Source organism: Sus scrofa, chromosome 1, assembly GCF_054392235.1.
Source record: "Sus scrofa isolate SSC_HxYL_T2T_F1_AM1 chromosome 1, Sscrofa_HxYL_maternal_Yorkshire_Landrace_v2.0, whole genome shotgun sequence".
In the NCBI taxonomy this organism is placed as follows: domain Eukaryota; kingdom Metazoa; phylum Chordata; class Mammalia; order Artiodactyla; family Suidae; genus Sus; species Sus scrofa.
This window is the reverse complement of record NC_139383.1, coordinates 216161019-216175270: the sequence shown is the minus strand read 5'-3', so window position 1 is coordinate 216175270 and position 14252 is coordinate 216161019. Positions and strand designations below refer to the sequence as shown.

Below are 14252 nucleotides of genomic sequence, written 5' to 3'. Positions count from 1 at the left end.
GCACTCATAGCTTCCCCATATATATTTTTGCTCAATGAATAAATAAAATGATAAGACTTATAAATGTTTGTATGAGAACATCCTTCAGCACCCCTCCCCCATCAGCTTCTCAAAAAGTTTGTGGAGTACAGCAGTTCTACAGCTTGCACCATTTTCGTTTGTTTTTCTTTTTTTGAATCCAATTCTATCAGTATTTCTCTCACTTTATTCAATATCTAGCAGTGTGATCAAGATCATAACAATGAAATTAATAACAGTGTTTTACTGACTTTAGGAAATCGAAAGGACAAAGATCGATGCTGAAAATGACAAGGAATGGCTGTTGTACATTCAGAAACTTCTTGAAGGACAGGTATTTCATTTTTCCACTTCATAAATTAAAACCTGTAGATAAAAATTCCAGGCCTTAGTTTTTTTTACTAGATTCCTAACTTTCTGTAAACACTTACACATTATTTACTTCTGTTAGGTGAAGAAGTATTCCAGCAGGCAAACTGGAAAGTTAACCCTCTATTTGTACTTTCAGACTTAACAAATGAAACAAATGCCTTGGGAAAGAGCCAACACGGGTCTTAGCAAATGCATTAATTAAATTATTGAGTCAACCTCTATGCTTGCTAGACTGAAAAGGATCCATTCTCTCAGCCCTCTTAGGAAAAGAGATTCTTTATTATGTGTCTTTAAAGTTAGTAGTTGATATGGACACCTGAGGAGTTCATGGGTTTCAGTGACCTTTTACTATGGACCTGTTTCCAGTCAATTCATGTTTTCCTCACAGCCAGACAGCTGTTTATTACTGTGTCTTCCCGCATTCTCTACAATATTTTCTACTGAGACCTCGAGCAGCTTGTTAGTGGGAAGTAAATATTGATTTGGCATCCTGTCAATGCAGAAAGAATGAAAAAATTTCCACCAGAGGCCCCTCAAACATTTTCCTATCGACATTTTCTGGGCCGAGTGGAAAGCTGCATAGAGGATGACAAGGCCAAGACGAGCTGAAATCCCTGAGGGGTCTATTGAGACTGCTGCTGTGACCCGTGTGATACTTTTTCTTCCCTTTCAAGTATTTTTTTAATACACATATAGTCTGCTGGGATGTGCCCCTCTTGTAAGTGATCAGGGCAGTTTATTGGCAGGTGAAAGCCCTGCTTTTCTAGTCATAGCCAGCTTTCGTTTTGATATCACTGACAGCATGTAATGTATTCTAAAACTTTTTCATTAGAGTTCTTTTTGCCTAACCTAATTGTTGTGTAGTTTTTACAAGAACTGGATTAAAAAGAGCTAAAATGTACTTCTCATAATAGCAAAAAATAATTTAGTATTAGTATTAGTATTTGTGTTCGTATTAGTATCTGTGTTTTTAGAAAAGTCAAGGATAAGTAAATAATGTATGAAACTATTCATATTGTTAGTATCCATTTTCTTTATTCTTAAAACATTATCTGGCAACATTATTGCTGTTACTATCAATAGTAACAGAAGCTGATGGGCACTCTTTTGCTAAAGTTGTTTAAGTGCAGCTGTGCAGGTGCTGGGCAAAGCCTTGTTGCTTTTGAGAAGAAAGGCCGTTTCTCAGTCATGTTGTGTTCCCAGCACCAAGTCAGTGCCTGGCATATCCAAGAAGTTCTGTAATGAAGTTCCGTAATGACTGTTACAGCTTATTTTTTAAAGCTTGAAAATTATGAAAAATAAACTTTTCAACGATTTTTAAATATTTAACTTGTAGATATGATATTTTAATATGGAAGTTTTATCATCAATTATAAACATAAAAATAATAAATCTATATGTATAAATCTTTATTAAGTTTTACTAAAGCTATATTGACACCAGATCTGACTTTTTGACTAGCACACATAGATATTCATATATGCATTCAACATTATTTGTATGTATGCTTATTCTGTCCAGTTAGTGTAAAAAAATTCCTGCTGAAAATGGCATTAGACCACTTAATACTGCAATTTGATATAGTGCCTTTTTGTGTCACTGAGCCTGGACTCTGGAATATAATTGCTTGGCAGTATTGATTTAATTGCCCAGGTTTATTTGTGGACTCCTAATTATTGACTGGAGGTAAATTTAATGGAGCAGCCGTTATGAACACTGGGAAACCGCTGCTGTTGCTGTTACACATAATGAACTGCATCATGTGCCTTTAGATCATTTTTCAAGCTAATTTTATTCCACTGTGACAGTATGATAACATTTAAAAAGTCAAAGACTTTTTATTTTTATTACTGACATAGGTAGTTTTGCTGATGTCTTTGAATTTTGTGAGAAAAAAATAGGGACTTCATTGGTTGCACTTGAATGTCACTTTATAATTATGCCCAAGAGAAAAATCTATAAAATAGAAAACATCTCTTGTTTTTCTAGCCTACTTTTCTTCTCTCTAAATTCTAGCAATTATATTGGTCCTGAATTTTAGAAAGGGTTTTCTTTTTCCATCAGTTTTTGAGAGTCTAAGTTATGCTCACAGGATTTTTGTGGGCAAAAGTATAAATATGTTCATTCATTCATTTTGTTTAGTTTATGGAGTACAGCTACATGTAGCCAAGGTTACATGATCTTGAAGCTCTGGAATAATTGAGCACATTCCCTTAAAAAAAAAACCCTAATTAATTCAACATTGACATTTGATTATTAAAATATTTTGAAGATAAAATTATAAGAAAGCTTCCCTTTGATGTCCTCCCTCTGTGTGGGCAGTATATGCAACAGAAGTATGACATAGGAGTGAATCTGGCCATGTGCTTTTATCTTTCATTTAAAGAAGAGGGCACAGAGTAGTTTTCTGTTAAAGAAAATTTTCTCTCTATTCATTTGATTAAACTTTATATTGATAAAATATTTACCACAAAATAAACAGCTGTTCTGTAACATGGCAGTATGGGACTCCACAATAATATATCTACTGGTACTGTTAGCCAGAAGTGCATGAAAATTGAAGTCTAAAACCTTAACTTACCTAGGAGTTCCCTGGTGGCTCAGCAGGTTAAAGATCTGGTGTTGTCATTGCTGTGACTTGGGTCACTGCTGTGGTGCAGGTTCAGTCCATGGCCCAGAAACTTCCACATGCCATGGGCATTGCCAAAAAAATAAAATAAAATAAAAATAAAAAGTTAACTTGTCTATATTTAATACAGATTGCAAATTTATGTCCTCCTTTCAAGTAGTCCTGATACAATTGGTAATTTAAAGTATTTAATCCTTAATTGCCCCAACCTTTGTCCTCACAGATTTCTAGTAGTAAGAATCACCTGAAAAAAAGTTGTTCTAATGTCTACTCTTATTTTTTATAGCTAGCTGCTTTTTAATATCTTTGAATATTTTTACTTGTATTAATTCATCTTTTTGCATTAGTACACTTTTTAAACCCTAAAATTTATGACAAAGACAAATAAGCAAATTAATTATTATAATAGGATGGGAGAACGCCCCAAAATTAGTTTTTCTGTTGTTTAGGGAGTGGGAGAAAAAAACAGAAATAAGGAAAGTAGGCTGAAATCAAACTTTAGAAGCTTTTGAGCGGGAAAATGATGTAATCAGAGCTGTGCTTAGAGAGATACATGAGAGCAGTATGTAGGATGGTTGAAGGGAGAGGAGAGTGGGAGCAAGAAGTTAGTCTACACAAAGGGCAATGGGAACCTGCATGTACCCTAGCCATAAAAATAGAAAGGATGAGATATATGTTACCTACATTATAGTGACTCCATAGCAGTACTGAGATTAAATGAAATGGTCAGAAAACAGAAACCAAAGATGAATGTGTTAAATACCCTGTATGAGGAGAAAACCTTGAAGAGTTTTAGGGATCTAAAGATCAGATTTGGTAGCGAGAGGAAGTTAATGATTGAAGCCATAGAAATTTAGTAGATACATTTCAATAACAATATTCAAGGACTCACAATTTTTCATTAGTTCATCCAGTTTAACCATTTAAGAACACATTCCAAACTCTTAGATCTTAGCAAAAGAAAAGAAACTGATTTGAATAGGCATTTCTACAAGAAGATATACAAATAGCCAATAGGCACATGAAAATATGCTCAAAATCATTAACCATTAGGGAAATGCAAGCCAAAAACCAAAATGAGATACTACTTCACAGTGGTTTGCCTACAGTCAAAAAGATCCAGATGATAACAAGTGTTGAGAGGATATGGAGAAATTAGAACCCTTACACATTGCTGATAAGAATGTGACATGGTGCCACACCTGTAGAAAACAGTCTGAAAGTTCCTCAAAAAGTTAAAAATAGAGATTATATGATCCAGCAGTTCCGCCCATAGGTATATACCCAAGACAAGTGAAAACATAAATCCATATAAAAACTTCTATATGAATGTTCATAGCAGTTCAATAATATCTCATAATAACTCAAAAGTGGAAGGAACTCAAAGGTCCATCAAGTGATGGATGGATAGACAAAATGTGGTATATGCAAACGTAGAATATTATTCAGCCATAAAATGGAATGAAGTACTGATACCTACTACAGCATGGAAGAATCTTGAACACCTTATGCTAAGTGAAAGAATCTAAACACAATTACACACAGTATGATTACATTCGTATGATATGTCCAGAAAAGGCAAACATATTAAAACAGAAAGTAGATTGGTGGTTACCAGGGGATGGGAGAAGATGGACAGTGACTGGGTTTCTTTTGGAGGTGATAAACAGCTTGAATTAGATGGAGGTGATGGTTGCACAACCTTGTACAACCAATGAATTTTACACCTTAAAATGGTGAACTTTGTGTTATGTAAATTATATATCTACTTTAAAAAATGAATTCCTTAATAGGATACATATTGAAAAAGAATACTTTTGAAAGTAAATCCAATAAACTTATCACATATGCTATGTCCCCCACCATTAGCAGAGATTGCATTAAATGCATTTGAATTTTAATTTCTGTCTACTGGCCATAACTATGAATAAATGTGATAAATTATTTTATTTCATATTTAATGTTTCCTTTCATTTGGCACATAAGGAAATGTCCCTCCAATGTACTCTAATTGATATTACTTCCTCATATATCCAAACAAGAAGGAATCATTTATACTCTGCACTCTAAGAGATATTGTTTATTTTTTCTGTCCATTCTACTCCTCAAAATTAAAATAATAAAGGTCATTTAGTTTTGTTTGGGGACCTTAATAATATCTGATATAGTTCTTTGTATTTTTGACTTTATTTTTTTACTTTTTTTTTTTTTTTTTTTTTTGGTTTTTTTGCCCTTTCTAGGGCCGCTCTCTTCAGCATGTGGAGGTTCCCAGGCTAGGGGTCTAATCAGAGCTATAGCCTCCGGCCTACACCACAGCCACAGCAACATGGGATCCTTAACCCATTGAGTGAGGCCAGGGATCAAACCCACCACCTCACAGTTCTCAGTCGGATTTGTTAACCACTGAGCCACAATGGGAACTCCTGTACTTTTGACTTTATAAGGGCAGTGGAAAGAATTAGTGGAGATAAAATTGAACCCAAGCTGTGGAATCCATTTTAAAAACATGTATCAAGTGTTTGCAGCATGTAACGTAATGTTTCAGATTTGGAGGTACAGCAGTGAACAAGAGACAAAATCACCACCTTCATGGAGCTTACATTCTGTTGATGGAAGACAGTAAACAAATTTATAAACTATGTAATTTTTTTAAACAATTAGCTTGAAGAGAATTATGGATATGTATATTAAAATATGTATACTTGTATAAAACAAATAATACACATTTATAACCAAAAATTTTCCTTTATGAGAATTTACATGAAAAAACTCTTAGCTAGGAATGGCTAGAAAACATGTCTTGATTTTTGTTTTGTTTTGTTTTTGTCTTTTTGGGCCACACACAGGGCATATGGAGGTTCCCAGGCTAGGGGTTGAATCAAAGCTGTAGCTGCCGGCCTACACCACAGCCCCAGCAACACGGGATCCGAGTCACATCTGTGACCTACACCACAGCTCACAGCGACACTGGATCTTTAACCCACTGAGCAAGGCCAGGGATCAAACCCATGTCCTCCTGGATACTAGTTGGATTTATTAATCACTGAGCCACAACAGGAACTCCTTGACTTTTGTTTTATTGTTACCTTATTCTTTGTTATTTATTAATCCTTTTTCTATATTTCATTCAGTCCATTTTAGTCCATTTTGTATAAATCATTTTTTTGTGTTGGGGTCATATCAAAAATTCTGTCTTTCTGCCTTCAGTTGTTAATAATTGAAAGTACAGACTTAGATCAGTGGCTTTTCTTTAGCTTTAAATATCCCTATTCCTATTAGTTGCTTCAGATCTTGCAAATGCTGAAATTTAAAATGGCTTTTTCCCCAGTGCCCTTTCTGCAAGATATGCTTACCTTCTATAGAATGCCTTGCAGTATGGCAGTGAGGAGGTTTCATATATCTCCCTGGCTTTCATAGAGTGGTTCCAGCCTGAAGGTTAACTGAAAGTTTTTCTTTACAACCCTGAAGGCATTTACTTTGTTGCACTTATAACACACTTGTGACATGCACACACATGCATACTCAATCTCTCCACACACGTAAGCCCACACATGGTCACCCATGTAGACTTACTCTTCACATTTAGCTAAACTAGGAAGAGTTGAAAATTCTTCATTCAGCAGAATTTTTTTTAATTTAGCAATTTCAAGCCCACATTCATGATATCAGAAAAAAAAAAGATGTATGTCATTAAAGTTAAAAGGTAAATTTTATGCCATGTGTATTTTACCACTATAAAGAAAATTGGGGGGGGGGAATGAAAAGGAAAACAAAGTATAGTCTTACCAAAGTTTGAGAAAGGCAGATGCAGACTTCAATATTCAGCAGAACTCCAAGGTAGATAGATAGATAGATAGATAGATAGATAGATAGATAGATAGATAGATAGATAGATAGATAGATGATATGTGCCAGAAATATAAACAACATTTAGGAAACTTAGTTCAAATTTCAGTGTTATTTTTTACCCCATTTTTGGGTACCCCTGTGGCATATGGAAGTTCCTGGGCCAGGGGATTGAATCTGAGCCATATCTGTGACCTACACCACAGCAGCACAATGTGGGATCCTTAACTTACTGCATTGGGGCAGGGATCAAATCAGCAATGCCACAGAGGCAAGCTGGATCGTTAACCCACTGTACCACAGTGGAACTCCTTAGTGTCAGTTTTAAATTAAAAATGAATTGTTTATTCTCATAGCATGCTTGGTTATCTTAACAAGTGCAATCTTTTAATTTTAAGATAATAGAGTGGATAAATATTTATCTCAAATTTTGCACCTTTAATTTTATAATAAAGTACATTGGTATTTTTTACTAAACTCTCAAAATATCACTAGATCACATTCTTTGTTAAAGCAGATATAATAAAATTTAATTAGATTACTTTCAGTATAACTCCAGTAAAGTCAGTTTTTATTTTAAAAGCAGAATCTTTTTGTAATAGTTTTCAAACCAAAACAGGAATGAAAATGGTTAAAATGTTAATCTTGTCCTTTAGATTTATAAAGAGTTGCCTTTATTTCAGTTCTTTTCTTTCAACACAAAACTTTTCAGCTTTATATGATTAAGAGCACATTGCAGTTAGTGCTGATGCTGTAAATTATCTGTGTTTCACAATTATGGATTTGAGGCTTTGTTATTTTTCCAAGGTAACTCTCCAACATCTGCAACTATTATTCGTATCTTAACTTTATACAGACGCACCTCTAAACAAAGCCATAATTTTTAAGTGTGAGTGATAAATTTGAGGCTGTGTCAGTGGCATACCACTTCCTAAAGGCAAACATCTGCAGGCATTTACACATGAGAGAAGCTTAAAATCTCTGTGAATTCAGGGCAAGTCCTTCCAGTAAGACACCTCACGTTTTGCCACAGGGAGAGCCAGAATGACCAGGAGGACCCACTTTACAGTAGAGACCAAGCAAAACCTATTAAATTTCCATACCAAGAAATCTTATGCAGTATCAGCTCTTCCCCTGTCCATTTTTCCTCTGTGCTGAAGAGTTCAAGCCTGTATAACTCTGCAATGATTTAACTAGGAAGTATCACTTCTCCTTTTTGATGCTAGAGAAGTAAAGAAATTGTGCAGTTCAGTCCAGCAGACCTTCTGGACTTTGTAAGCCCCAGCACATACCATCTGAGATGAAACTCAAGGCAGCATATTTGTTGGGTTTGTTGTTTCATATATATATTTGACGGGGCTAGTGAGAAAAGATCTTAGCTGTTGACTAGTCAGGTTGCCACTTCAATCCAACTCCAAAATTCTATCAGTAAAAGAATGGTTGTGATTTCTTTCTGTATTTGAGGGAGTTCTGGGGGTGCCTTACCTCCCTCCAGAATGCATAGAGAATTGAATAGACTCCAGGATGTCTGTATGAAATAAACCTGTACTTAATCTAGATTCCAAAGTAGCAGTAAGTTCAGATTTTTTGGTCTTCTTAGTGTTTTTAAAACATTTTGCAGTTCTAAAAAATATGGCAAACAAGCATGAATTTTTAAAGCACTTCCCGAGGTATGTCGTATTTTAAATGTAGTTTTAGTGGTAACTCTATCCAGTCTAGATCTCTGTACTGAGAATTGACATTTGTGTGGTACCATAAGATTTTTAAAAGCTTTCTGGAATCACTGTAGATTAAATTATATTCTATTTAGTCTTCAGATTAACTATAATTTACGAGATTTAAGAATCAATGATAACTTTTGTGATATGTGGAAAATCTCCATTAACTAAAATAAATAATTAACTTAAAATGCCATTTTAAATCTTTCTTTAAAAACGAAATTTTTTGTTCATTCATCCTGGTCTAAGCAGAAATTTTTATCTGGACTATGAAAAAAAGCTTGTCAAGTAGATGAATAGTGTAAAATTGGTAAGAGAGGCTATTTTTATTTTATTTTATTTTATTTAGTTTTGCTATCTAGGACCGCCCCTGCAGCATATGGAAGTTCCCTGGTTAAGGGTTTAATTGGAGCTGCAGCTGCTGCCCAGCCTATGCCACAGCCGCAGCAATACAGGATCGGAGCCGCATTGGACCTGACCTATGGCTCAGGTGATGGCAATGCTGGATCCTTAACCCACTGAGTGAGGCCAGGGATCGAACCCACATCCTCATAGATACTAGTCGGGGTTTATAACCTGCTGAGCCACAATGGGAACTCCTGAGAAGCTATGTGAAAAAAATCAAGGCTATTAGTGTATTCATTGTTTGAGTATGTACTGAGTCTTCTCTAACTATTTGCAAAGTAGAAGGGACGTATACTAAAATTTCTTGGTTAACAGTTACTGTAAGTTACTTTATTCATTTGAAAATGATAAGTATATTTTATGATATACTTTATAATTCCATTTTTTCCTTAGTCTTCCTTTAACTTTGTTTTAATTGTTAACTATTTTACCATGAAATTACATTACTTTCATATTATTATAAAATTATAATTGATCCTTAATATATTAAAAAAATTTTAAGGCCTTTTTGAAAGCTGGATTGATGGTTGCCAATGAACTATAATTTATAAACAACAAGTAGAACACTGGGTTTAGAGAAAAAAGTGGGAACTTTTATATTAAGAAGGAAAATGGTAAAGTTGAATCAAAATATATAAACTACGTTGAAAGATAGATGAACGTTTGTCTCATATGATATAAAGACAGGTACTAATATTTTTCTGACCTATTTGTAGAGAAAAGTAGAAGAGCCTACAAGGCAGATGGATGAGCACATGCTGTGCATCTTGATGAAAGGATTGATTGCTTTTTGAAATCCATAAAGTGTTAGCCTCTATACAGAGCTTAAAAGAAGCTTACAATCCAATAAAACAGGATTGACAAAAAGTTGTGCTTAACTGTGAGGCTTTCCATTTTATTGGGAACTAGAAGAAGAGAAGAAAAGGGGTATCAGCAATAAATTAGTAAACAGACTTCTTGTTCCACCTTGCTTCCTGGAAGAGAGATTCTTGAGATATATTTTTTTAGAGGGAAGCAAAATGTCCAAGTACATGATATGCTGAAAATTGTTCAGATCAAAAGATCATAAAAGTAGGTTTAGTTTTTAACTTGAAAATGAAATGTGCAAATAAGATGATTAATATCAGGACATTGTAGCCCGGTAAAATGCTAGGATACTTTATATTTTATTTATTTATTTATTTATTTATTTATTTATTTATTTATTTATTGCCATTATTACACAGGAAATCATAAACCAGCATGTTTCCCAAAGTGGGTTCCATGGATCACGGACCATCATAAATAGGCCATGAAAAAAGTGCAGACAAATGGACTTAGGGTATTACATTGCCCTCTAGGAGAAACACAGTACCATTAGCACATCAGAGTCTCTAATAAAATAATGTTTTAAAGTTTGGTTTGTTTCCCAAACTTATTTGATCAGAGAACCCTTTTTTCTTAGAACAACTTTTGTAAACACTCATTTCTGCTTTTGTTTCTACCAGGAAGAGATGGGAGCTTATTTTCTTCTTGTTTGTTTGCTTTATTTATTTATTTATTTATTTATTTATTTATTTATTTATTTATTTTTGTCTTTTTGCTGTTTCTTTGGGCCGCTCCCACGGCATATGGAGGGTCCCAGGCTAGGGGTCGAATCGGAGCTGTAGCCACAGGCCTACGCCAGAGCCACAGCAACGTGGGATCTGAGCCGCGTCTGCAACCTACACCACAGCTCACGGCAACGCCGGATCGTTAACCCACTGGGCAGGGACCGAACCCGCAACCTCATGGTTCCTAGTCGGATTCGTTAACCACTGCGCCACGACGGGAACTCCAGTTTGTTTGCTTTTTTGATAGGAATGCATATGCTACTGAGTGCCTTAGTCAAAATGAAAGAAAGTTACCAATAGTTTTGCCATTCGTGTGTATTTCTTTAACATGTAATATTAATGCCCTGAGAATTTAAATTATCTCATTTGTAAAACAGGCAGTTTGACCAAATATAACTCTTTTCTGCATCCCAGAAGGGCAATTTTGTCAGAGTAAGGATCTGCTGTATCATTATCTTCCAGAAAAGAATCTAACATACTCTTTTTCCTTGATTCTAATTGAATTTCCCCTCATTTTCACATTTCTGAAGTTGAAATGCATATGCAGTATGTTTATATTTAATGTGGTAGGGCTTTTTCTTTTTCTCAATAAAAGCTGTTTTTAAGTCAATGTGTGTATCTTATATTCACCTGTATGCTTTCTTTAGATGTAAGTTTCAAGTAAGACAAATGTGTGAAGCTCCAGATATAGCCTTATAGACACAGTCTATCTTAGACTCAGAGTAGCTTAGGGAGAAGACGGTTTATTATAAAGATAAAAGGAAGTTAAGCTACAAAGATGCTTGGGATCTAAGGAAATTTTATGAACCATCTCTGGTCTTTGTTTTTGGTTTGTTTTTTGGGTTTTTTTTTTTTTTCATGGCCTACAAATTGTGTTTGTGCCTGTTTGGTCTGTTGTTTCACTGCCACTGCCCAGTCTTTTCTCTTTTTACCAGTTCGAATTCAGAAAAGTACCATTTTGCTTAATTTAGCTAATTATAATCACCTTGGCTGAGCATAGTTTATCTAAGCCCAGTGGAACTCTCACACAGAGGGCATCAGGCTGACTTTGGTCAGGTGCTAACCGGTGATTGCTATCTGTTGGCGTTTGTCCTAGCACAAAAAAAGAACCTGATGCTACTACATCCCTTAGGGAAGGGGGCTGGGCTTGATAAGCATTGTTATTAATATATTCAGGGAAGCAAATAGAGTCTTCGCTGATTTATCAAAAGGACAACTCCAAGAAATGACTTCATGAACTTCTTGATTATAATAAACTTATGTGAAATAGCCAGGAAGGGGATTAACAGAATTTGGTAGGGCTACGGGAAGTAACTTGGGAACGTTTCAGATTTTCTTTTACTTAGACCTCATAAGTGTATTGTATGAGTTGGTGTTCTCCAGGCAAACCAGTGAAGCGCAGGGAACAATAAAACTTTACCAGAAAAGTTATATAAATTATGAAATTTAAAAATGTACTCTACATTTCATAAACTCAGCAGTTTGCAACATGTGTATTACACTTTGATATGACAAACTTTTCTATAACAACTTAATCAATGGGTATACTTTTGCCATTTCTTTTTCCTCTGAAATTTCACCTACAATCCTTGAGGTGTTCACCTCTAACACAGACAAGGGTATTGATAGTTCTCTCTCATTCTTTGATGAGTGATGAACATACAGTACTACTTCTGTGGACCCCAGAGATGACTGTAACTTGCTATTGATCAGCTGATTGAAGATAAATGGCTTAGCTGCTTGTATTGCAGATTACAACATTAACATGGTCAGTAAACCATGAATTGTTCAATAAGGCGTTTATCTTTTTTCATTTTACTTCTGCTCTTTTATCATTTTTATTATAAGAGACGAAATTACCCACACTAACCAGCAAGATCAGTTGAAAAGAGACCCAGTAGGGTACCATTATGAGTGCGAAGTTGCAGATAGCTGAGTTCTAATGGTTTAATGATATTTAGTATATGTTTTGAACTGAAGAAATATAGTGTTGATCGTCTTTTTTTTTTCTGTGTTTCTTTTACAGCTTCCTTTTGCCACATATTTACTAGAAGCAATACTGGAGAAAATAAATGAAAAAAAGAGACTAGTTGAAGGGTATTTTGCAATTGTGAAAGACATTAGATGACATTGTCATTGAGAACTTTTTTTCAAATGTGAAAACTTTGTGTGATATGATGGGAAAACATGCATTGCAATCCTGATACAGTATCTGCTCCAACTATCAATAGTCGGGTTCAATACCAAAATAAGAAGTCTCTGAAACAAATTAATTGCTGAACAAGTGAAACTAATTAAGTGCATAGCCATTTAAAAGGAAATAGTGTAGCATTTGATTGTTGAATACAAATATTGCCACAAATCAATGCAAACTTGAAAATGATTTTCCATCCAGTACATTAGAAGGAATTAGAACAGGCTTGGTGCACGTAAATTGATCTGAATATTTAAAAAAAGTATAAACTGAGGATTTAATGTTTTAAGTTTTATAAAGAAACTATATTTTTTACATAAAACTGCTATAAGTGGCCTTAAATCACCCAGTAAGCAACATGTTTGTATTGTAAGCAAACATAAAATGAGACATTATAACTAAAGGATGAACATTTAATGAATAAATGGTGTGGTCCAGTTGCATCTGTTCTCAATCTACTGGAGTATATGGCAGATACTGTATTTTCCTGGAACAATTTGGCAAAAATAAAAACATGTTCTCCTCCGCTATCTCTTTTTTAAAATTCACAACACTTTGTGTGGCCATATAAATTAGCAAGGGACCACAAACCTAGTGAATCAAATAGGCTAGTCCTCGAAGTCAGCTAACTAAAGTTAAATTCTAAAGGATAATCACCCATATTTAGATTCTCGAACAGTCCCACCCCATCTCCCCTCTTTACTATGTTCCTGCCAACCACACCTGATTTTTTGGTGCCTCCAGTTCACCAAACTTGTGCCTGCCTCCAGCCTTTGCCTTTGCTATTCTCTTTCTAGAATACTCCATATTCAACTTTTCTCATGCTTGGCTCCTGCTTATCATTCAGGTTTGCCTTACATATTTCCTCAGAGAGGTGTTCTCTGGCCATCTTGCTATTTAATTTCCTTTATAACACAAAATTATCTATTTTATCTGTTTATTTACTTTCTTGCTATGCCCCTCCCCTGCTTTGAATATAGGTCCCATGAGGTTAAGGCGGGAGTTGGCAAATTATGGCCCATAGGCCAAATCTAGCCTGCCACCTGTTTTTGTGTGGCCTACAATAAGCCAAGAACAATTTGTACATTATCAAATGTTTTTTTAAAAAAATCAAAAGGAAAATAATATTTTGTGGCATATGAAAGTTACATGAAATTCAAATTTTAGTGTCTGTCAATAAAGTTCTATTGGAACTCAGCAATGCTCATTCATTCCCCTCTTGCTTATGGCTGCCTTCACACTGCAGTAGTTCAGATGAGTAGTTGAAGCAGAGACCATCTGTGATGTTCTCACCACTTGGCAGGACTGCTGGGCACACTGCAAATCACAGTAATACAGGTACAACTTGACAGCATTTCAAGTGCTGCAAATACTACCAAACCACAATTTTTTAAAAATACCAGTGCATACCCATCATATAAAAGCCAGAAGAGAAAAATGGATTTTGAATGTCACACTTTTAAGGCATAATAAAGTGT

The 14252-nt window shown here is 35.0% G+C and overlaps 1 protein-coding gene across 10 annotated transcripts in view; it reads left to right on the top strand.

Moving 5' to 3' along the window:
• The window catches only part of CNTLN (centlein), a 326291-nt gene extending 312320 nt beyond the window's left edge, over window positions 1–13971 (top strand). For all 10 annotated transcript variants that reach the window (XM_084984605.1, XM_084984594.1, XM_084984632.1 and 7 more), the window contains 2 exons: window positions 275–352; window positions 12607–13971. In XM_084984605.1, the coding sequence (XP_084840731.1) occupies window positions 275–352; window positions 12607–12708 (180 nt within the window). In that variant the 3' untranslated portion in view covers window positions 12709–13971. The remainder of the gene's footprint in view (window positions 1–274; window positions 353–12606) is intronic.
• The last annotated feature ends 281 nt before the right edge of the window (window positions 13972–14252 follow it).